At 43.6% G+C, this 23,346-nt stretch overlaps 1 protein-coding gene across 6 annotated transcripts in view; it reads left to right on the top strand.

The window, feature by feature from the left end:
* The first annotated feature begins 17,939 nt into the window (after positions 1-17,939).
* Positions 17,940-23,346, top strand: part of AGK (acylglycerol kinase) — a 72,416-nt gene continuing 67,009 nt past the window's right edge. The window contains exons 1-3 of one of the 6 annotated variants that reach the window (XM_079786541.1): positions 17,943-17,964; positions 18,308-18,397; positions 21,928-22,042. In XM_079786541.1, coding sequence (XP_079642667.1) covers positions 21,942-22,042 — 101 coding nt within the window. In that variant the 5' untranslated portion in view covers positions 17,943-17,964; positions 18,308-18,397; positions 21,928-21,941. The other 5 variants (XM_079786540.1, XM_079786542.1, XM_079786544.1 and 2 more) reach the window with 5 other exon arrangements.

Below are 23,346 nucleotides of genomic sequence, written 5' to 3'. Positions count from 1 at the left end.
GCATCTGATATCTTGCAGGGAAGGAATCCATGCCCTAACTGTGGATCTAGAGAGCACAGGACTCCCAGCCAACAGGAGCTTTGCCACCTACTTTGCTCTGGGACATTTAGACATGACTGTTCAGACACACTGTCACTGATTTCTGTCTTCTGTAACTAAGGTGTTGCTCTTTGACCCACAGATGTGAATTGTACACTTAACCTGTCCCTTGTACTCTGTGACAGGTGACCGACTTTAGGAGTTGATTTCTTGCTCAGGACAACACGTACACTTTCACGTGGATGTGTGACGTGCACAGGCTGAGGCTCTCACACAGATCTCTGCTAACGGTTCCTGTGTTAGTGAGCTATTGCTGAGCAACAAATTGTCCCCAAAACTTAGTGATTTTAATTTTAAATATATATATTTTATTGATTTTTTTTACAGAGAGGAAGGGAGACGGGATAGAGAGTCAGAAACATCGATGAGAGAAACATCGATCAGCTGCCTCCTGCACACCTCCTACTGAGTATGTGCCCGCAACCAAGGTACATGCCCTTGACCGGAATCGAACCTGGGACCCTTCAGTCTGTAGGCTGACACTCTATCCACTGGGCCAAACTGGTTAGGGCAAAACTTAGTGATTTTAAACAGCAAACATCTACCATCCCACAATTCCCGTGAATCAGGAGCCTGCGAGTGGTTTAGCTACGCTGGCTCAGGTTCACTCCTAGGCTATGTCAAGGTGTCGGCCTGGCTGCAATCTCTTGTGAGGACTCATATGGCCACTTGAAGTTCACTTGTGTGGCTGTTTGAAGCCTCAGAAGATCTGCGTCTAAAACAGGCCTCATGTGGGCCTCTCCACAGGGCTCCCCAGGACATGAGACTGATAGGTTAAAAATATTTAATAAGGAAGAATATCACAAGTGCGCCAATTCTGAATACCTTTTTATGGAAGCATAACACAGATATGAAAAGTGCACAAATCTTACCTATATGGTTCAATGAACTTTCAAAAGTGAACACAACCATGTAACTACACAGGTCAAGAAATAGAACATGACCCAGAAGCATCTGGAAGCATCCAGAAGCCCTAGTGCTCCTCTCCGTCATCACCTCTCTTCTTCCTCCCTAAATATAGTCACTACCTTGACGTTCAGCACCACATTTGGCTGGCTTTTTTTTCTCCAGCTTTATTGAGGTTTAATTAACATATTTACCTGTGTTTCAGCTTTATATAAATGGAATCCTGCCATATGTATTTATTTATGTTTGGCTTCTCGCTTAACATTCTGTTTGTGAGGTCCATTTAAGCTATAGTATGTAGCTGTGACTCATTGATTTCATTGCTATAAAGGATTCCATGTGGAATGTACTACAATATACACTGAGTTGCCAGATTATTATGATCTCTGAACGCATAATAATCTGGCCACTCAGTATATATATTAGAGGCCCAGTGCATGAATTCGTGCATGGGTGGGGTCCAGCCAGCCTGGCCAGGGGGAAGGGACATGGGTGGTTGGCTGGCCTGCCTGCTGGTCGAACTCCTGGTCGAGGGGACAATTTGCATATTAGCCTTTTATTATATAGGATATACACTGAGTGACCAGATTATTATGCGTTCAGAGATCATAATAATCTGGCCACTCAGTGTAAAAGATATAACAATCTATTCTACCATTGATGTGCATTTGGGCTATTTCCACCTTTGGGCCAATAAAGACCACACTTGCTCTACACATCCTTATACATGTCTTTTGAGACACATGTGTATGCATTGCTGTTGGCCATGGTGGTAAGAAGAATGACGGTCTACAAAGATGTCTACATCTGAATCTCCAGAACCTATGAATATGTTATATTTTGTGGAAAAGGGAAAGTAAGGAAGCAAATAGAAGTAAATTTGCTAATTAGCTAAATTTAAGATAAAAAGATTATTCTGGGTGATCTGGTTGGGCCCAGTGTAATCACAGGGGTCCTTAAATAGGGGGAATTAGAGGAGGTCAGAGCCACACAGTGTGAGAACTCACCCCACTGTTGCTGGCTTTTGGACCATTAGCCTAGGACTATGGGTGGCCTCTGGAAGCTGAAATGATCACATAATCACATGACCAATGAACATAGCTTTCCTAACACTTTGGTTTAGCCCAGGAGACCCATTTCAAACTTCTGAATTAAGCCACTAAGTTTGTGGTAGTTCATTACAGCAATCAGAAATTAATGCAATGATATCCTTACCAGTAGAATCATTGGGTATGTCCGCATTCATCTTTGGGAGCTATTTCAAATAGTTTTCTAATGTAGTTGTGCCAGTTTTCTCCCACAGGAATGTGTGATATTCCCATTTTTCCATCTTTCACAAGAGTTGGTATCATCATCCTTTTTCAATTATAGCCATTCTGTACGGTATCTCATTTTTATTTCAACTTGTATCTTATCTTCCGTAAAGTGCCTGGTAAAATCTCTTGCCACCTGGTGCCTTTTTGCCCTTATGGTAAAGGAAGAATAGAATTTAGAACATAGCTCTGTATTCATAAAACCATTCTGCATTTTCAAGTCACAAAGTTGGGATTTTCTTAAATGTGTTATGAGACTTTTTCACTTCTTATTCTTCTTTAAAAATAAGAAAGAGAACCAAATTCTAGCCTGTATATCACAGTATGGCTATTTTAGTGAGGTTACAACACACACACACACACACACACACACACACACACACACACACAGTTATAAACATACATGGGTAGGAGGCATTGAATAGAAATATGCTGTAACTATTGAAGTCACTAGCAAATAGTAGTGACTTTTAAAACAGCAGTGGTAAATACCAACAGATTATTAGGATATTATTTATAGATTAACTAGAGGCCCAGTGCATGAAATTCTTGTGCGGGTACAGTTCCTAGGCCTGGCCTGCAATCAGAGCCATCTTCCCCCGCTGCCCGCAGCCAGCCCTGCCCCCCCTCCGCCACCCACCCCTAGTTCCCTGTTCGCCATGGGGCAATCGGAGCCTGATGGCCAGGGGAAGGGACCGAGAGGTTGGCTGTTCTGCCTGCTTGCCGGCCCCGCCCCCCACCACGGGTGGCCCTCTGTGTGTGGGGCGACTAGGGGGCAGGGGCCTTGGCCTGGCACCCCCTGCACCCCCCACCACCCACCCCCGGTTCCCCATTAGCCATTGGGTGATCAGAGCCTGCCGGCCGGGGAAAAGAACCAAGAGCTGGTCAGTGCACCTTCTAGTGACTGGTCGAGTGGTCATTCTGGTCATTCTGCCATTAGAATCAATTTGCATATTACCCTTTTATTATATAGGATAGAGGCCCAGTGCATGGGTGGGGGCCAGTCGGCCTGCCCTGATGGGGGCTCTGGATTGGGGTAGGGATCCCTGCTGGGGTGTGGAGCTGGCCAGGGCGAGGGGCTGCAGTTGTTCTGGTCTCTGGTCATTCTGGTCGTTCTGCCATTTCGGTCACTGGGCTTTTATTATATAGGATAATCTGTGCATGAGGGAGGCTATTTCACTCAGGGGCTCTATGGCGAGTGTGTTAGGACAGGCCTGGGTTTTGAATGTTGGGATTGAAATTATTTTCTTTAGCTGATATAACTTCCCAAATCAGTCATACAGTCAGTGACTCATACAATCCATTCCAGAATGCTCTGCTACTTGCTAGGAGATTTTTATTTAATTTAAGCATTTTCATTATTGTGGGTTTTTATTGTGCACTGTTCAGTTCTGAGTCTTGGGCAATTGTTATAATAAGGTTACTAGTCAAGACTGCAGATAAAGAACAGCAATTCAATAATTAAAAGGCAACCAAGAGTGCAATCTGTTGAGTAGCAGAAAAATCAGACCTAAAAGTGCATGAAGATGGGCTAAAAGCCAAAACTATTAATGGAAAATAACATTATTTCCCATGGCGAACCAGTACGTGTTGGGGCTCCTGTGTTACCAAGGGGATTTTGTGAAATTATCAGACCAACAGTGTTGGGCAAGACAATCCTGATTTTCATCTTCCTCTGATCCTTAGATTATCTCCTCTCAGAATTCCCATTTTAATACTTTCAGGGTTTTATTAAACCAGGTTCTATTTCTTCATCTTTTTATTACTTCCTTCCCTTAGCTACTACCATCCATACCTTCCACATGACTTTCCATGCTCAGACAGGAGAAGTCTTTCCCTTTTTTGCTTGTTCATCTCTGCTTCCATTCCCCCTAGTTCAAGTGACAATTTCCCACTTGGCCTCCCACTGATTCCTGGTCTGTCTACATCCATCCTTGCCCCACACCACAGCCTGGGGGGTCTTGTTGTTATACAAATCTGAGCCTCCTGTTCCTCCCAACTCCTCAGCATAGCCTGAAATGTCCTGTCTGCTCTGGCTCTGCCCTGCCTCACTAGCCTCTTCCAGAACTCTCTCCCTCTTGTTCTCTGGGCTCACCTTTCTGATCCTAAAACACACCATGCTCCTTTCTTTTCTACAGACCTCCAACCCCTTCTGCCTGACAAATGGCCACTGTCCTCCAGTCTCAACCTAAACATTGCTTCTTTAGATAAACCCTTCAAGTAATTCCATCCTAGGGCAGGTCATGTTACTTTGTTCTCAGCAACCTTTATTTCTCATTCCTATTACTGAGTACAATTGTGAAATTTTAATTGTATAACTCCTCTATCCCTTTAACTCTGAGTGTCTACTGTGTGCCTATATATTAGATTGCTAGGGCCCCCAGAGCAAAATGCCAGAGCCTGGGTGGCTTAAATAACAGAAATGTTTCTTCTCAGTGTTTTGGAGGCTGGAAGTCAGAAATTAAAGTGCTGGCAGGTTTGGTTTCCTTTGAGGCGTCTCTCCTGAGTTTTTAGATGGGTGCCATCTTGCTGGGCAAAAGCTGGCCTTTGCTCTGTGTGCATACATATCTCTGTCCTAATCTCCTCTTCTTATAAGAACCCAAGTCATATTAGATTAGTGCTCCGTCCTTATGGCCTCTCTTAATCTTAATTACCTCTTTAACGGCTTGTAATGGGCTGAATATTTGTGTCCCCCTCAAAATTCATACATTGAAATCTAATCCTCAATGTGATGGCATTTGGAGGTGGAGCCTTTGGGAGGTGATTAGTCATGAGGGTGGAACGCTCACAAATGAGATTAGTACCGTTCTAAGAAGAGACCAGAGAGCGGGCTCATTCTCTTCCTGCCAAGTGAGGACACAGTGAGAAGTCAGCAGTGTGCAGCCCAGAAGAAGGTCCTCACCAGAACCCAACCGTGCTGCACCCTGATCTCACGCTTACAGCCTCCAAACTTGAGAAATCAATTAATGTGGTTTAAAAACTACCCAGTTTATGGCATTTTGTTAAAGCAACCTGAGCTAAGACAAAGTCCAGTCTCCACATACAGTCACATGGGGGTTAGGATTTCAACGTTTGAATTTTGGGAGAAACAATTCAGTCCATAACCGTGCTCACCACTGAATATATTAGTATCTTAAAGAACAAGACAGACAGGGCTCCTGTCCATATGGAGCTTGTAATCTGGAGAGGTATGGGAGTAAGTGGGGCTGACAATAAACAGAGAAACTAATGAATGACTATAGGATTACAAATTATAAGAAGTACTCAAAGGGGAAAAATGGGGTGCAATGAGAGAAAAGTGTGGAGCACCTCTATAGACTCAGGAGTTAGGGAAGGCCTCTTTGAGAAGCTGTTTTTAAGTTATGACCTAAGACTAAGAAGAAGCTAGCCATGTAAATCCTCCATATAACTGCTGTTCCCTCCGCCAGAGGCAGGCAATTAGGTGGGAAAGAGTTTGCATGTTTGGGAAGAATGTGAGAAGCTGGGATGGTTGGAATGCAGTGAGTGACGGGGAGAAAAGCAAACCTAAGGCAAAGTTGGAGAGGTAGGTAGGCGCTGGATTTCATAGGGCCTTGTGGCCCCGGTAAGGACTAGGAGACTATTTTTAGGACATTGGGGAGATTTTTAAAGATTTTCAGCAGAGTAGCTGTGACACCACTGCTCTTATGTGGGGAATGGACGGTGTGAGGCAAATGAGAAAGCGGGGATTGCAGTTAGGTTATTTCCCATGAGCTCCATGGGGAATGATAATGGCTGGGATTAGCAAGGTGGCAATGGACATAGAAGAGGAACTGGTTAGAGAGGAAAACCCAAGTTCAGATTTGGACATTTTTGTTTGAGATGTTTGTGAGACATTTAAGCAGATGGGTCCAGTGGTCAGTTATACCAGCTGGGGACAAAGGTGGGGTGCAGGCTAGAGGGATAATAGAGCCTCATCTGACCCTCAGGGTCAAGTTGTAAGGTCAGTGTGTAAGGCCAAAGCAGACACAATTTGAAATTACCTTTGAAAACTCTAGTATCTCTTGCACCTGAACCCTTGGAAGCTCAAAACTGGGGTTTCCTTCCTTTTCTTTTTGTATTGTGGCCACTCCCATCTCCCCCGCCCCACACAATATCGTCTCTGGGTTATAGGACACCCAAGCCTGGTTTGTGGAAGTGGGGAAAATGGAAAAATATTTTTTTTCTTTGCTAAGTGGGTACAGTTGAAATCACTGTTCACATAAATACAGCTTTCATGTACAAACCTGAGAATCATCGGCAAACAGATGGTTTTTATTCAATTTTAATTTAATTTAATTTTTGTTATTCCTCACCTGAAGATATTTTTCCATTGATTTTTAGAGAAAATGGAAGTGGGGGGGGGGGGGGGCGGTGAGAAACATCAACTAGTTGCCTCCAGCGCGTGTCCCAACCAGGGTGGGAGTTGAGCCTACAACTGAGGTACGTGCCCTTGACCGGAACTGAATCTGAGATCCTTCAGTCCGAGGGCCTTTGCTCTATCCACTGAGCCAAACTGGGCTAGGGCAACAGATGGTTTTTAAATTCATGGAAACGGGTAAGGTCACTTAGGAGGAGAGTGAAGCAAAATGAAGGCAGTGTTAGCTTCCTAAGGCTGCCGTGACCAAGTGTCACAAACTGGTGGGTTCAAATAACAGAAATTGGTTATTTCATGGTTCTGGAGGCTGGACAGCCGAACTCAAGGTGTCGGCAGGTCCGTGCACCCTCTGAAACCTGCAGGGCAGAATTCTTCCTCGCCTCTTCTAGCTTCTGGTGTTTTCTGGCAATCCTTGGCGTCCCTTGGCTTGTGGATGCTCACTCAAGTCTCTGCCTCTGTTGTCACAGGCATCCTCCTCTCAGGTGGCCCCGTCTTCACGTGGCACTCTTTCCTGTGTGTCTTTCTTCTTTTAAGAACACCAGGCATAGTGAGTGAGGGTCAGTCCTATTCCAATATGACCTCATCTTAACCAATTAGAACTTAAAGATCCTATTTCCAAATTAGCCCACAATCTGAGGTATTGGGGGATAGGACTTCAGCATGTCTTCTGGGGGACACAGGTGTATAATAACATAGGTCCACTGTTAAGAGTATCACACAGAATGGTTTCACTGCCCCCAAAATCCTCTGTGCTCCACCTATTTACCTTCTCCCTCCTCCCAACCCTTGGCAACTACTAATCTTTTCACTGTTTCCATAGCTTTACTTTTTCCAGGTGTCCTATGGTTGGAATCTACAGTATATAGCCCTTTAGATTGGCTTCTGTCACTTAGTAATATGCTTTTTAAAGTTTCTCCACGTTATTTCACTGACAGCTCATTTTCAATTGTTGAAAAATGTTCCATGATAGTGTACTCCCAACAGACTTCTTACTTTAAAAAATAAAAGACCAAAAACTATATTATATTAGTTAAATAGCAAGAGCTGAATTAAAATGAAAAAGCTGTAAGGGCAGCTTGCTTGGGGGAAGGGATTAGGCAGGGAAGTTACATGCCCAGTACTATTGATGGTCTCAGAGGGGAGAGGGATTATGGGCTGTTGTAAATATAAGAACCCCAGTATTTCCCTTCTGATTCCTCCTGGAAACACAGCTCCCCTGCCAGCAACTTGGTCCCCTGAGTGCAGGGCCTGAGCAGTCACCCTGAGGCACAGTACTAAGAAAAAAATGCCGAAGTCCAGTACCTCTCAAACCACATCACTTTTTGCTCTTTACCTGACACTTAAGATATGCAATGAATGCTTGAATGAATGGTTGAAGAAACACTGGATGGCCCCGTACTTGGGGACTGAGCAAAGGTGCCAGGGAGAGAAAGATCCGCTCATTAATGAATCTTGTGATAAGGCCCAGAGATACTATTGCTGAACCCACGATCCCTTTACAAACTGCTGAGCACTGAGAAGGGACTGTTTGCATTAGATTTAAGCCAAGACATCCCCAAGATCCCTGACAATGAAGGACTAACAGCCTAGAGCCAGCCAGTAGACCAGAGGAAAACAGCATGTGTGTGTGTTTATCCCCAATTCTCCTGCTACGGCCTGATCTTCTGCACCATCTAGTGGTGCGCTCTTCAGGCTGGCTGCGCTACCAAAGCAAGGAACCAGCGTTTCCTGCCCTGGTTTCAACCTACCAAGGATTAGAGCCTTCCTCTTAAGGTTCAAGATAAGAGACCGCGTGGAAACAATGAATATATCGAGAGCTTTAGAATTAACGTCAGAGAATTTTAAGTCACAGAACTTAATCTGAGCAATTACAGGCACAATTAGTATCAGGATTTAGTATTTGTGCTTATCGTTTGTGCAGTTTGGGATACTGAACCATTTTGGACCGTGAGGCCAACCAAGATAAAAAGTAAAGCTGTGCAAAGGAAATGTAGAACTGAGAAGTGGAAAAGAGAATCTGATCCAGGTCCTACTCCCAGGAAGAGGAGAAGTCTTTTCCATTTCTCAGTTACAGCAAGTTAGGTTCCATTAAATGCCCAAGGTCAAACGTGCCAAGAGTGAGGCAAGAACCTGACTGGGTGCAGTGTTACTTTCTTTTGCTATGCTGCTTCAACGTGCCCCTTTCTTTTGATGTTTGCCTTATTTTTGCTACAATTGCATTGGTATTCTCCGAGCAGTGGGTCAGTCGTCTTTATTCTATTCTATACCCACAAACTGTCCTTCTAAAGGCTTGGGTCACCGCCTCCCTCATTCACTGAATGGCAGCTTGTTACACTTGTTATACATTAAATATATATAATGTCAACCCATATTCCCTTCATCTGTTATGGACTTTTAGGTTCATGTCTGTATGTAACATTTTAAATATCCTCTCTAATAAAATGGTAATATGCAAATTAACCATCACTCTGCTACATAAGCCACGCCCACCAGCCAATCAGGGCAAGTATGCAAATTAACCCCAATCCAAGATGGCTACAGCCATGGAGAGCAAGGTTTCCCAGGTAACAGAGCAAGCCAAGCTTTCCATAGCCGTTGAAGGCCTAAGCCTCCACTCAAGCTACAAAGTTTCAATTATAGAAGGTAAACAAATTCAAACAAATGGCGGCAGAATGGAGCTTGAGAGAGCAGGCCAAGGTTGCCGCCGGCAACAGGGGAAGCAAAGCTTTCCGCACACCCTGGCTGGGCTCACCCGCTTAAGGCTACAAAGTTTCAATTGTAGAAGGTGAATTAAATGCCACAGAAATGGCTGCCGCCCCAGAAATGGCTGCCGCCCCAGGCTACAAAGTTTCAATTGTAGAAGGAAAATAAATTCCAGATACCAGGGCCTCCCCTTGGGTTGCCAGGAGGCGTGGCCGGCCTGCAAACCACCACAGGCCCCTCGCTCAGGCCGCCCCACACCCCAAGGGAACCCCCACCCTTATCTGTGACACCCTTCAGGGCAAACCAGCTGGCCCCCACCCCTGTACTAGGCCTCTATCCTATCTAATAAAAGAGTACTATGCAGATTGATCATCACTGCAACACACAATATAGCTGCCCCCATGTGGTCAAAGATCCTGCCCCCATGTGGACACAAGATGGCCACTACAAGATGGCCAGCAGGAGAGGGCAGTTGGGAGGCACCCGGCCTGCAAGGGAGGGCAGTTGTGAGGGACCAGGCCTGCAAGGGAGGGCAGTTGAGAGGGACCAGGCTTGCAAGGGAGGGCAGTTGGAGGTGATCAACCCTGCAGGAGAGGGCAGTTAGGGGTGACCAGGCTGGCAGAGGAGGGAAGTTGGGGGCAAACAGGCTGGCAGGGGAGCAGTTAAGCATCAACCAGGCTGGCAGCGGAGTGGTTAGGGGGTGATCAGCCTGGCAGGCAGAAGCGGTTAGGGGCAATCAGGAAGGCAGGCAGGCAAGCAGTTGGGAGCCAGCAGTCCTGGATTGTGAGAGGGATGTCCGACTGCCCGTTTAGGCCCGATCCTGGTGGGATCGGGCCTAAACGGGCAGTCGGACATCCCTCCAGGAGTCCCAGATTGGAGAGGGTACAGGCTGGGCTGAGGGACAACCCTCCGCCGTGCACGAATTTCGTGCACCGGGCTTCTAGTAATTAATATGATTCACAATGGATTTTTAAACACTGCACTTTTTTTTTTTTTTTAGGTCTCAGTGTAATTTTAGAATTTACATCAACTTTGAATTCAGCTAATACATGCCATCACATCATTGACCTTGTTAAAAATACTTCATTTGCAAAACTTAGGGTTAGCTTTTTGACATACTCATTTTATCACTTTCCTGGTTTCCAATTTCCCCACTCAGGTAAGAGCATACAATACCAAGATTGCCAAATTTTAATCAATATTTACCTGGACAGCACTCAGAGTGTACAAAAGATGAGGATCATGTCCAATACTAGCACTTATTCCACCACACTCGTGTTGACATGACTTACTAAATGCCAGAATTTCTTCTCTATTCATGCAATTTAGTTGTCCCATGAGATCCATTACAGTCAGACCCCAATAGATGCCACTCATTCTCAAGTACTCAGACATACAGTACTCCTAAAATACACAATTACTTTAATGTGTCAGTTTGAATTCATGCTGGGTCAGAAACCAAACATTTAATCCTACCAATGATGAGTTTAAATGTAAACACTGCACTTTTATTTTTAAGAGCATATGGCTTGGCCCTGGCTGGTTTGCTCAGTGGATAGAGCATTAGCCTGTGGACTGTAGGGCCCTGGGTTCGATTCTAGTCAAGGGCACATACCTCGTTTCAGGCTCGATCCCGGCCCTTAGTGGGGGCACATGTGGGAAGCAACCAATCCATGTGTCTCTCTCACATTGATGTTTCTCTCTCTTGGTTCCTCCGCCTCCCTTCCACTCTCTCTAAAAATCAATGGAAAAATATCCTTGGGTGAGTATTAACAATAAATAAATAAATAAATAAATAAATAAATAAATAAATAAGAATAAAATAAAGAGCATGTGGTTTGGAGTTAAATGGAGAACTTATATGTATTTGGCATTAATTACTAAGTAGGTGATTTTACAGCCAATAACCTATTTAATTTTCATGATGAGCCCTGTAGCTAAGTTAGAGAATTATCTTTATATTGATGAAGAAACAGAGATTCAGACAATTAAATAACCACTCCTAACGATTTAATAACTAAAAAGAAGACCTGGAAATTAAACCTGGGTGTCCTGTCTCGAAGTTCGGTAATATTTATACCACAATTCTCAATTCCAGAAGACTTGAAGTCAAGAAGTCTAAGTTTTATTCCCAACTTAAAAAATACATGAAACACTGTGTGCTATATCACTCTTTTTGATATTTATATGTTCATTTATATATTAAAGGTTCTATTGAATTCTAATATAAAGACACATGTTTAGCCTAGTCATTCCCATGCTCATGGAATTATTGGGTTTTTGTTTGGTTTGTATGTATAACTTACTGGTAACTTTGCTCTGAAATAGTACTCTATAAACACACCAGAAATACTGGTGGAGATAATATACTGGAGAGTCTGACTAGAGATGTAGTTGTGAACTAAAAACGGACTCAGTATTTTAAAATCATCATTGGGTATACTTGCCAAAAAGAGCTCAGAGCATAATTTTGAAATTCTTGTTTGTAAACTTCCCTGTTCAAGAAAGAATTAAGGTAGGAGAGCAGGATTTCAGTGGCACAGTGATTATCTCTGGGGTTCTCCATGAAAATTACAAATGTCTCTATGGTAGCGTATCCTCTCACTTTCTATCTCTGCCATCTCTCACTTTTTCTTGGATTGCTAGTCACTCTAGTGGGCCATCTTAACCTGCCCATCACTGTGTGCCTTAGGTTTCACCATCGCCTCTGACACCTGTTCTGAACGAGGGTCACCTGGAACCTTGCGGCCACTGAGGGCAAGAGACTTTTACTGCCCACTACCCCAAAGACATCATGTTGGCTGGGCCACTCCACTAGTGCCATCACAGTGAAGGAGGGCACTGTGCACTGCACCCTCCACCAGAAGAGACACATGTTGGAGACAGCAGATGTGACATGTGTGTGTGCTGCAGAGTCCAATTTCCCAGGGGGATGAAAAGCCATCAGGTCTGAGTGGACTCAGAGCATGAGAGGGCTCCTCTGCTGATCTGGTACCATTGACTTTGTCCTTCAGCCCTGAAGACCTAGCAGATCTTATCATACTCCTAGGGTCTGGGGGACAGACCAGGGTGTTGGATGAAGCATATAGCAAAACCCATGAAGTATTCACAATTTAGTTTTATTTTGCATGCCTGTCATGCTTTGCCAAAGCCACCATCTGGGGACTTAGTAGGGGCCTTATACTGTAAATGGTCACGGTATCTTGTACAACATCGCTCCTAACCAAAGAACCCACGTTAGATAATGGGCTACAGCCTGTTGAGAGTCACTGGTCTCATTATGTAGCCAACACCCAGAAGCAGCTGGCCTTACAGAACAGTAGAATGGCTTACTAAACTTCAGGTATGCCTCCAGCTGGTTAAATAAACACTCTCAATATGGAGTGCTGCCTGGTAGGTTGAGAATATTCTTTGAACCAGCGTGATACATGATAACTATTCCTCCTTTAGCCAGAATACATGAGTCAGGAAATAAAGTAGCAGAAGCAGGGATGGTGCAGCTCACAGATACCCAGTGACAGTAACTTCCTTCTAAAATGTTTGCTTCATGTCCCCCTTGTATAGAAAAGGTAATACCCGATAAAGAAATGCTGGCACCAAGAGAATGATATTCTTAGTGAATCTGAAGCTTAGACTATCAGCTGGGTATTGCCTCCATTGAGGTCACTGGGTAAAGGTAAAACTCAGGGTTATGCTGTTAGCCAATGTCTCTGACACATCATATGCATCAGTTAATGTCTACTGACCCAATTGTCTCTTGTTCAGGCACCACTGTGGCAGCCAGCTTTGCATGTGCTCTAACTTTGGAGAGGCACAACCAGACTGCACCCATCTTAAGGCTCTTGCCTTCTATCCCTGGGTACCTTGTTCCTATTAAAGCTCTTATAGTTTGCCTCTCTGATGAATGAAATGAAAAAAGAACTACATAAATGGAGAGATATTCCATGTTCTTGATAAGAAGACTTAATATTGTCAAGAAGTCATTTCTCCCCAATTTGATGTATATGCAATCCCCATAGAAATCCCAGAAAGTTCATTTATGGATATTGATTCTGAAGTGTATATGGAGAGGCAGGAGACCCAGAATAGCCAACACTTTATTGAAAGAGAAGAACCAAGTTGGAGGACTGATGCTACCTGCTTTCTTAAGACTTACTGCGAAGTTACAGTAATGAAGACAGTGTGGTATTGGCAAAGGAATAGACAATAGATCAATGGAACAAAATAGAGAGCCCAGAAATCGACACCCCCCCCCCCAAATATAGTCAACTGATCTTTGACAAAGGAGCAAAGGCATTACAGTGGATAAAGGAGAGTCTCTTCAACAAATGGTGCTGAGACAACTGGACAGCCACATGTAAGAAAGAAAAAAAAATAATCTAGACACAACCTCACACTTTTCACAAAAATGAATTAAAAATATATCACAGACCTAAATGTAAAATGAAAAACTGTAAAACTCCTACAAGATAGCATAGGAGAAAACCTACATCACCTTGGGTATAGTGATGCTTTTTAGATACACCCACACACGATTCATGAAAGAAAAATTGATAAGCTGGTCTTCATTAAAATGAAAAACTTCTGCTTTATTAAAGACAGTATCAAGAGAATTCGAAGACAAGCTACAGACTGGGAGGAAATATTTACAAAATACACATCTAGAAAGGGACTGCTATCCAAAATATACAAAGTACATTTAAAATTCAATGATAAGAAAGCAAACAACCTGATTAGAAAATAGGACAAAAACTTTAAGAGACACCTCACCCCTCAAATACTCAAATATATATATATATATATATATATATATATATATATATAGTTGGCAAATAAGCATATGAAAATCTAATTTACATCATATGCCAGCAGGAATGCAAATTAAAATAATGAGGTACCACCTATTAGAACAGTGACAACAACCAATGCTGGTGAGGATGTGGAACAACAGGGACCCTCATTCATTGCTGGTGAGAATGCAAAATGGTACAGCCACTTTGGGAGACAATTTGGTGGTTTCTTAAGAAACTAAACGTACTCTTACCATAAGTTCCAGCCATCATGCTTCTTGGTATTTTACCCAAAGGAGTTGAACACTTATGTCCACACAAAAACTTGCACATGGATGTTTATAGCAGCTTAATTTGTAATTACCAAAACTTAGATACAAACGAAATGTCCTTCAGTAGGTGAATGGATCAACAGTGGTACACCCAGACAATGGAATGTTACTCAGTGTTCACAAAAAAATGAGCTATGAAGCCATGAAAAGACCTGGAAGGAACTTAAATGCATATTACAATGGGAAATAAGCCAATCTGTAAAGGCTACAATCTGTAAAGGCCAATCTGTAAAGGCTACATAATGTCCAATTATATGACATTCTGGAAAAGATAAAACTATGGAGGCCATAAAAAAATCAGTGGTTGCTGTGGTGGGGTGAGGAGAGATAAATAGGTAGAGCATAGAGGATTTTTAGGGCAGTGTAATTCACTTTGTATGATATTATAAGGATGGGTATACATCATTATACTTTTGTCTAAACTCCTAGAATGTACAAGATAAAGAGTGAACCCTAAGGTAAACTATGGATTTGGGGTGATTATAATGTGTTAATGTAGGCTTATCCTTGGGGTGGGGGAAAGGGGAGAGAGAGACAGAGAAAGAGAGAGAGACTCTGGTGAGTGATGTTGATAATGGGAGGCTATGCAAGTGTAGGGGCAGGGGGATATATGGGAAATCTCTGTACCTTCTTCTCAATTTGTTATAAACCTAAAACTGCTCTAAAAATAAGATCTTAAGAAAGCTACTTAAGTTTGTTATAGATAGAATTTCCACCTTCTTGTTTCAGAATATTTAGAAATTGGGTTACTCTGGCAGACTGGGTTTTGCAAAACAATACTGGAGACTGCTTGATGCAATCAACGTGGATCCAGTCTTTGTCCCTTTTCACTCCTATATTAAACAGGCAGTAGGAAAGTGCCAGCCAGGGCCCAGATGTCATCAGGGGGAGTAGGTGGCAACGGATGACAAGGGGACACATTAACAAAAGAAGTCACATTCAGGAAAAGGCAGAGCCCGTATAGATCATGCATGAGAATGGGCATTACAGAGGGTTCTTGTAAGAGCCCATGTCATACTCTGGAAGACATTCCCTCTCCTAGGACCCACTGGTTTCTTGAAAGGTCTCATTTACATGTTTCCAATCTGATAGTAGTAGATGCAGTAGGTATTAAAGGTTACAATAAGGAAGAGATTTGAAGCATAAATACCATAAGAACACCATTTCATACTTTTTCTTAAAGGAAAACGAAGTAGGCTAAAGAAGGATCTGTGTGCATAAAATAAGTAAATAAACCAACATGAATATTAAAAGAATTTGTAGGTAATTTTCTGTGATAGAAGTTCTGACTGGGGAGGATCCATTTACTACATATAAGGCTATTCAAGGTGATATTGGGGTTATATCACTGTTTCTGAACCTTTAACTCTGTTTTATTGTTAATAAACCTGTAGAATATGAGTATGGCACAGGTTCAGGGAAATAGTTGGAGAATGATTTTAGGAATAAGAAAAGTTTAAGCATACCATTGATGTCAGTTACTGTAGCTCCTTTCTGCCATCTATTTTTACCTGTTTTGTTCCTTTAAAACCACCTCACTTTTTTTAAAAAAACAACAACACCATCCTCACTGTGTCTCCTATCCATTAATAGCTTGTGGCTTGTAGTTTATCAAGTCGGTGCTCTTGACTTCAGGAATCAGAAATCCCTGACTTTGACTGGTTTAACAATAAGGAGTTTCATTATTTCACATAATAGGATGTCTAGAGTTTGAGCAAGCTCTAGGCATAGAATAACCATTTGGGCCAATGATGTCATCAGAGACCTAGGTTCTTTTCATCTTTTCCCTCCCATCCTCTGTGGGCTTTGCCCCAGGCTGACTCCCTTCATGGCTGAACTACGGTTGTGGCAGTTTCAGGTATTATGCACACCTGTGCTCCTAGCTAAGGGAAAATGTGGGACCATCTCTCTTTTAAACAGCTTTTTGAGCCATAATTCACATACCATACAATTTTCTCATTTAAAGTTCCTAATTTGGTGCTTTTAGTATATCCATGAAGTGGTGCAAACATCGCCACAAGCAATTTTAGAACTTTCACCACTCCAAATGCCAACTACATTCCTTGGTTTATGGTTCCTTCATCTTCAAAGCCAGCAGATACCATCATTTTTCTTTCTCTCTTTTTCTCCTTCTCTCTCTTTTTCTTTCTCCTTCTCTCTCTCTCATCTATCTCATCTGTGGTCTCCTTCTCATAAGGAACCCTGTGATTACATTGGGCCCACCTGGATAATCCACGATAAACTTCTCAAGATCCTAAACTTAATCACACCTGTAAGGCATTCACAGGTTTCAGGGATTCAGACAGACATCTCTCTGTGTGTGTGTGTGTGTGTGGGGGGGGGGGGGGGTCATTCTGTGTAACATACAGTGTTCAGTGTTCAGAATCAACACCTGTGAAAAAGGGCGAGCAGGAAGCAGGACTGGGCAGAGAGAGAAGCTGAGCTGTGATGCAGCCTGTAAATGGGGGAACCAGGTTGCAAGCCCTATAAGGGCAGGAGCCTGAGGGGTGCTGTACTTGAGTGCATGCCTGGTGCCTCGCAGGAACACACTTAGCAAATGTTGTGTTGACAGAATGATGAACTGAAGGAGGAAGGAAAGAAGCCTGGACTGAATGGGTTGGTCTCCACACCACCTGGGGTTGGGGGTGGGGAAAGGAACTGAGAATTAGAACTGCTGGTTTATCTGTAGCTTTCTTGTTTTCTAGAATCATTCACTATATTGTGGCCAGAGAGACATGTAAAATGTAAACCAGATCACATCATTCCTTGGTCTGAATCCTCTCAATGCCTTCCCATCCCAATTTGGTATAATGTCTGAACCCCTTACCACCATGGCCTGTCTTACCCATCTCTCCAGCTTCTTCGCTATTCTTTACCCCTAGTTCCCTTGGCTTCACCCGCATTGACCCCTGACCTGCCAAACTGCCTCAGGCTTTTAGAGTTTTGCTCTGGCTGTTCCCTCCCCTGGGCTCTCTGTTCCCCTGGATCTTTGTTTGACCTGCTTCTTCTCATCTTTCAGGCCTCAGATTAATTTCCCCTCACTCAGAGAGGCCTAACTTTGCCTAATTTAAAATAGTTCACCCGCACCCCGCTCCCTTTATATCACCTGGTTCCGTTCTTTGTGGCCCTTAGCACTATCTAACATTGCCCTGTTCATTGAGTTATTTCCTTGATGTCATGCCAGGTCCTAAAATAGTGTTTGCCTTGGAAGGCTTTCCATAAAACATCGTTGAGCGATGGCTGGATGGATGGCAGGCTGGATGGATGAATAAATAAGTGAATGAAAAATGAAGGTAGCCCCCAGGTGGTGGCCTTTGCACTCCGCACTCCTTACGTGTCAGGATCCCGGGGCGGAACCCGAGGGCGTCGGCAGCGGTTTCCCTCAAATGAGCGGAGGGATCTGGAGGGAGCACACAGGAAGGCGGGCGCGGAGCGGACCGGCGGCGGTGAGTACAGCGGGGCCGGCGCGGGAGGAGCGCGGGCCCGGGGACTGGGCGTGAACGGAGCCCGGGCGGCGGGTCGGAGTCGCGCTCGGCCGAGGGGACCCGGCTTCGGGGCCGCGGGTGCGGCGGCGCCCCGAAGGCCCAGCGCCAGTGTCGGGGGGAGGGCTCCGCGCCGATGGCGGGGTCCCCGGTGGTCACGGAGGGAGTCCGCCGGCCGGGGTTCTGGTCCCAGGGCTGTCGCTAGCTGGTGTGACCCTTACTCACTGTCTTCCTTTGGGCTTCAGCGTAGTCGTTTGCAAAACAGGGTGAATAATCTCTGATCGATTGGTTGGTTCATTCATTCCAGGTGCTTTGCTAGGTTCTGTTCGCTAGAGGTGCATGGACCGAACCAGCCTGTGAGGGGTTCACATCTAGTGAGAGAACCCCCGCCTTACAGGTGAGGAGGTCGAGTACAGTTAGATTTTAGCAATTCTTTGGGGAGAAAAAGCCCAACTCTGCTTTTCAGGCAAGGGGTGTTTATCAGAACATAAAACATTTAGACTTTTACTAAGACTGGAGAAGAATTGTGTTGGGTACTTGGAAGGAGTGTACATTGTTAGCTAATATATTGCATATTGGGATGACAATATAAAGGCTTACAGAAAAATATGCAGAGTGCATTCAGAGCCCCATCAGATGTGCTCCTTACTGCCTAATTAGTTAATCAGAACAGGTGGTGTATCCTCATTTATTAATGAGGGAAAGTACGGTACATTCGCAGCCCTATCAGATGCGATCCTTACAGCCTGATGAGCTCATTAGAACAGGTGGTTTGTCCTCATTTTACTAATGAGGACGTAGGGGCAGAGGCTACATGACCCACCCAGGCTCTCACTGCCCGTAAGTGACAAAGCCTGGATTGAATCTAGGCCTCGTGGCCCTTGAACCAATGCTCTTTACAATTCCCTGGGCCGCCTCTATGTTTCCACTCTTTTTATAATATACGAATTATTCATTGGGTTATAGATGACCTTTAAACAGACATAGGTACTCTTAGATGCTTCTCGCTCCCTAACCTGGGATGATTTTATCTGCACTCAAACTTGACCTCCTTCATAGCCAAGAGTCCCAAATCTCTACGTTTTACCCTGACAATTTCTCCTAGCTTCGAACTGCTAAGTCCAGACCTTCACTGATGGTTTCTACTTGGATGCCCTACAGGCATCTCAAACTTAGTATGTCCTAAAGTGTACATACTACCAAATGTAAGGATTGAAATCATTATCATCCAATTAGTCACCCAGGTATGATCCTGGTTTGATTCCTTCTCTCTCACCTCTTACAATTAATTGATCACCAAGTGCTGCCAAATTCTATTTTATAAAGCTTTCCCAAATCCATCCTCTACCTCTGTTGCTCCTTCCTTCCTTTTGGTGACTGGAGGTTATGGTAATAACTTCCTACTGGCTCTCTCTAGTTTAAGCTCAACCTTATCCAGTCTACTTTCCATTCTGCTCCAAAATGATCTTTCTACAGTTCAAATATAATCATATAACTCACTTGCTTAAGTCCCTTCAAGGTTTCATCATCTTCAACATAAAATCCAAAGTCCCTCACATGGATTCAAGGCCCTTCCTGATCTTTTCTGAACCTCCTTTATCTCCCAACCAGTGTTTCTCAAAGTGCCGTGTGGTGTTGACTTCCGTTAGAGACTCCTGTGTACTTGTTAAAAAAATAACAGTGACAGCCCAACTAGAACAAATCGGGATCTCGGGGGTAATGCTCAGGCATCTGCATTTTACACAAGTTCTCAGCATTTTAGCAACTTTTACACTGGCATTAGAGAGGCCTTGTTCAAGATGCTCTCCCATATTTACCCTCTTCTTTATACTGACTACCTATTGGTATTTTCCAGAACATACTTTGGTATTTTTTTGTGTCTTTGTGCTCATTAGTCTCTTTAACTCCTTTCTTGGTAACTCCTCCTCATTCTTTGAGACTCAGTGTAATGTCATGCCTTTTGGGAAGACTTCCCTACCATGCACCACTGTGTCACCTCCAGTCTATTATCAGATGTGCCTTTGGGTTCCATTAGGAGCTAGCCTGGACTGTGTCCCCAATTCACGGGAAGTTGTGTTTTCTGGGCTAGTCTCATTATTGCTGGTGATAAGGATGTTTCTTGCCTTCAGAGGAATTTTAACCAATGGTGGTGTTAAAGAGAAATATTATTTAGTAACACTTGTTAAAGAATGGTAAGGCAGACTTTACTCAAGGGGTGGCGGGGGGAGAGGCATCTCCAAGGATGTAGAGAACACTGTAATGGGCATCTTGGCGTAGGGGAGGGAGATCGGACTCAGCTCCCACCACCGAGGATGGGTGGGGGTTGGTAGCCAAGAACCAGGTGGAGGTCAGTGAGTGAAAAATTACTTAGAATATCAGAGATAAGGGATTCTTATTACAATGACTCAACAGAATTCTTGCCAGGGTGGTCAGATACCAACGGTGTTTTTTTGTTTGTTTGTTTTTGTGCTAAACTGACTTAACAAAATTCTTATTCAAACTGGATTCTATTAGGACAGAGGGAAGCCAAAGGCTGGGCCTCCTCCAGCAGAGAGCTCAGAGGAGCCTGATTAGAGTTAGGCCAAGAAGAGAGTCTTTGTCTGTGGTTAAAGGGAGTAATAAGAGAACTAGAATTTTCATCGAAAGCAGGGGTTTTTTATTCTTAGTTTATTTACCGCATGCACACACAGTCATAAAATTTTTTCTGTTTAAATATTTATCTGTTTAGAAAATAATTTATGTTCATTTTAGAAAACTTAGAAAATACATTGCAATTTAATAAATAAAATGAATGTTACCCATTATCCCACAACTAAGAGCGAACTACTTCAATTTTTTTGTGTTTATTTCTACTGGTATTTTCTCCATTTATATTTGTGCTTGGACATAATTGGGATAATACCAATTATATATGGCTTTTTAGCCTGCTGATTTTACTTAACATTGTGTTTTGATTTTTTTCCACATCAGTAAAAATTCTTAGTGAAGAAAAATTTACTGTAGGGGAGAAAAAAGTTTTACTTGACCCTCATAGGGTCCCAAGCTGGGTCTGTAAATTAACCTGACATACAGATTAACAGGAGAAAAGCATGCACATTTATTTAATGAGTTTTACGTGATACAGGAGCCTTCAAAAGAAATTGAAGACCCAAACAGACAGACCTGAGTATTTTGTGGTAGGTTTGAGGAAGAGTGGGGGATATGAACGCATAGGAATCTGAGGTAACTGTCCTAAATCAGAAATTTAGCGGGGGCTGCTTGCTAGGATTCTTCTTGGCATCCCTTGTCTTGGGAGAGAAGGATGCTCTTTTCCTCTAGGTAAAGAGAGGGCACCTCTCACAGGGCTTTTTGACCGGTTTCAGGCTAGTTGGTGAGGTAGGGGAGGAGGTCAGAGTGACCTTTCCACTTCTACTGTTTTCTCAGACTCTTTCAGACTCCTGTGGGACCAGGCTGAAACTGGCAGTCTGACATCCCCCGAGGGGTCCTGGATTGCACAAAGGTGCAGGCCAGGCCGAGGGACCGACCCCACCTGTGCACAAATTCGTGCACCATGCCTCTAGTATACATATAATAGATTGACAAATACTCTCACAGTGACTGTAAGAAGAAAGGAAAAACAAGAAGCCTGGAATTTCCTTCTTTTTTTTCTGCCCCTCCTGCCTCCTAAGGTAAAAGTGATCAGAGAAGGAAACAGTGTAGTCTTAGGTGAGAAGAAGTGAAGAAAGAAATTTTAAAAGGTAGGTGGGCAGGTGAGGAGATGAAGACTGTGAGACTAGATGGGAAGAGGCCAGAGAGGCCGCAAGAAGGAAAAGAGCAAGGGAAGGGGGACAGGGAGTGGTTGAACGAATGGAAGACAGATTCGTAGGGACTGCATGCTGACCTTGGATAATCGTGTATATTTTTTCTTTTTCTGCCTCTGTAACCTAGCAAATCAATAGAAGATGACTATGTTCTTTACAAAGCTTCGAAACCATTGGAAGAAAACTGCAGCTGGAATCTGTCTGCTGTCATGGGGAGGCCATTGGCTGTATGAAAAACACTGGTAAATATCTGAGAGCCCCCCTCCCACCCCACCTTCACCTCCCACAGCAAAACTGTCCAAAGGGCCGAAGGTTAAAATGTCATTCAGCTGGGCTTGTCTCTATAAAACATTGTGGTGTAGAAAGAAAAACAGGCATTGAAACCACAAAGACAAAGGCTTCTTGTAACCAGTTCTATAAAATGGAACTATGTGGAGCTACTAGCACTGATGCTGCAGCGGATATAGATTATAGTCATGAGATGGGAAGGGGAAAAACTTAAGGCCCCGCCTAGAGAGAAAAGTCTCCTGCCAGGTCAATAGTAGACAGGGACTGGGACTCAGGCTCCTTGCAGTTTTACTCCTTCAGTTCTTACTATAGCCTCTGGGTCTCTTATCACTCTGGTTGCTGGACAGTTACTGAATCTGCTTCCTCCAACCCCTGTGACTTTCCTCATCTGTCCCTTTAGCCTGGGTTAATTTGAATGAGACAAAGACTTTCAAACCTTTTGTTTAAATAAGGAATTCTTCAGAGCCCCGGTTTTATTAGCCTTCAGGCCTAGAGGGAGGAGAGAGTGCCTGAGCTCCTCTTCTGATTTAATATGGTAATAAGATTTAAATAAGTAGAATTTTTGCATAAAAATTATGCAGGTTATTAAAAGAACAATTTACAGGCTTTGGGGGGATTAAGGGCTACATCTTAAGTATATAGCAAGTCTCTCTGCGATCCAGGTGTGTTCAGTGACTGCTTATCAAACAGAAGACAGCGCAGCGAGGCTTTGTGATGGTCTCCACATTAGAAAGGAGATCCGCACTGATGCTTTTGTGAACATTCTCGGTTCTCCACGGCAGGGATAATTTTATGATGCAGCACAGGATCTAGTATTTTGCAGTTGTAGAGAAGATGGAACATTCCCCCCTTTCTTTCTAAGTATCCTCAATGCTAAGCACTTGAATTCCATTAGCTAGTGTGTAAAGAACAGGCCTGAGGAGCTTAAAGTTGGTAATAGATAAAAAGGAAAAGGGTGGAGGAAAGCTTTAACAAACGGAATATGAAGCGTATGGTGTTTGCCTTTTCCTCCCTTTTCTAACTACGCTGGAGTCCTCAAGGAAAGGCTCTGTTAAAAAACAAAATTCAACCGAATAAATTTGAAGATCTAATGAATTCAGAGATTCCCAGTCAGGCAGTAAGCACCCCATCTAGCAGCTAGAAGGCTGCTCCGAAGGGATGGATGAAGGGGAAGGTTTTGATAGGAAGAAGAGAGGGGCTGGGGAGCTAGTAACAAAATAAAGGATTCATTTTGCTCCAGGATGTTCTTTTGGGAGGG

The sequence above is a fragment of the Cnephaeus nilssonii genome (assembly GCF_951640355.1).
Source record: "Cnephaeus nilssonii genome assembly, chromosome: 12".
Lineage (NCBI taxonomy): Eukaryota > Metazoa > Chordata > Mammalia > Chiroptera > Vespertilionidae > Cnephaeus > Cnephaeus nilssonii.
This window is presented reverse-complemented; position numbering and strand designations above follow the sequence as displayed.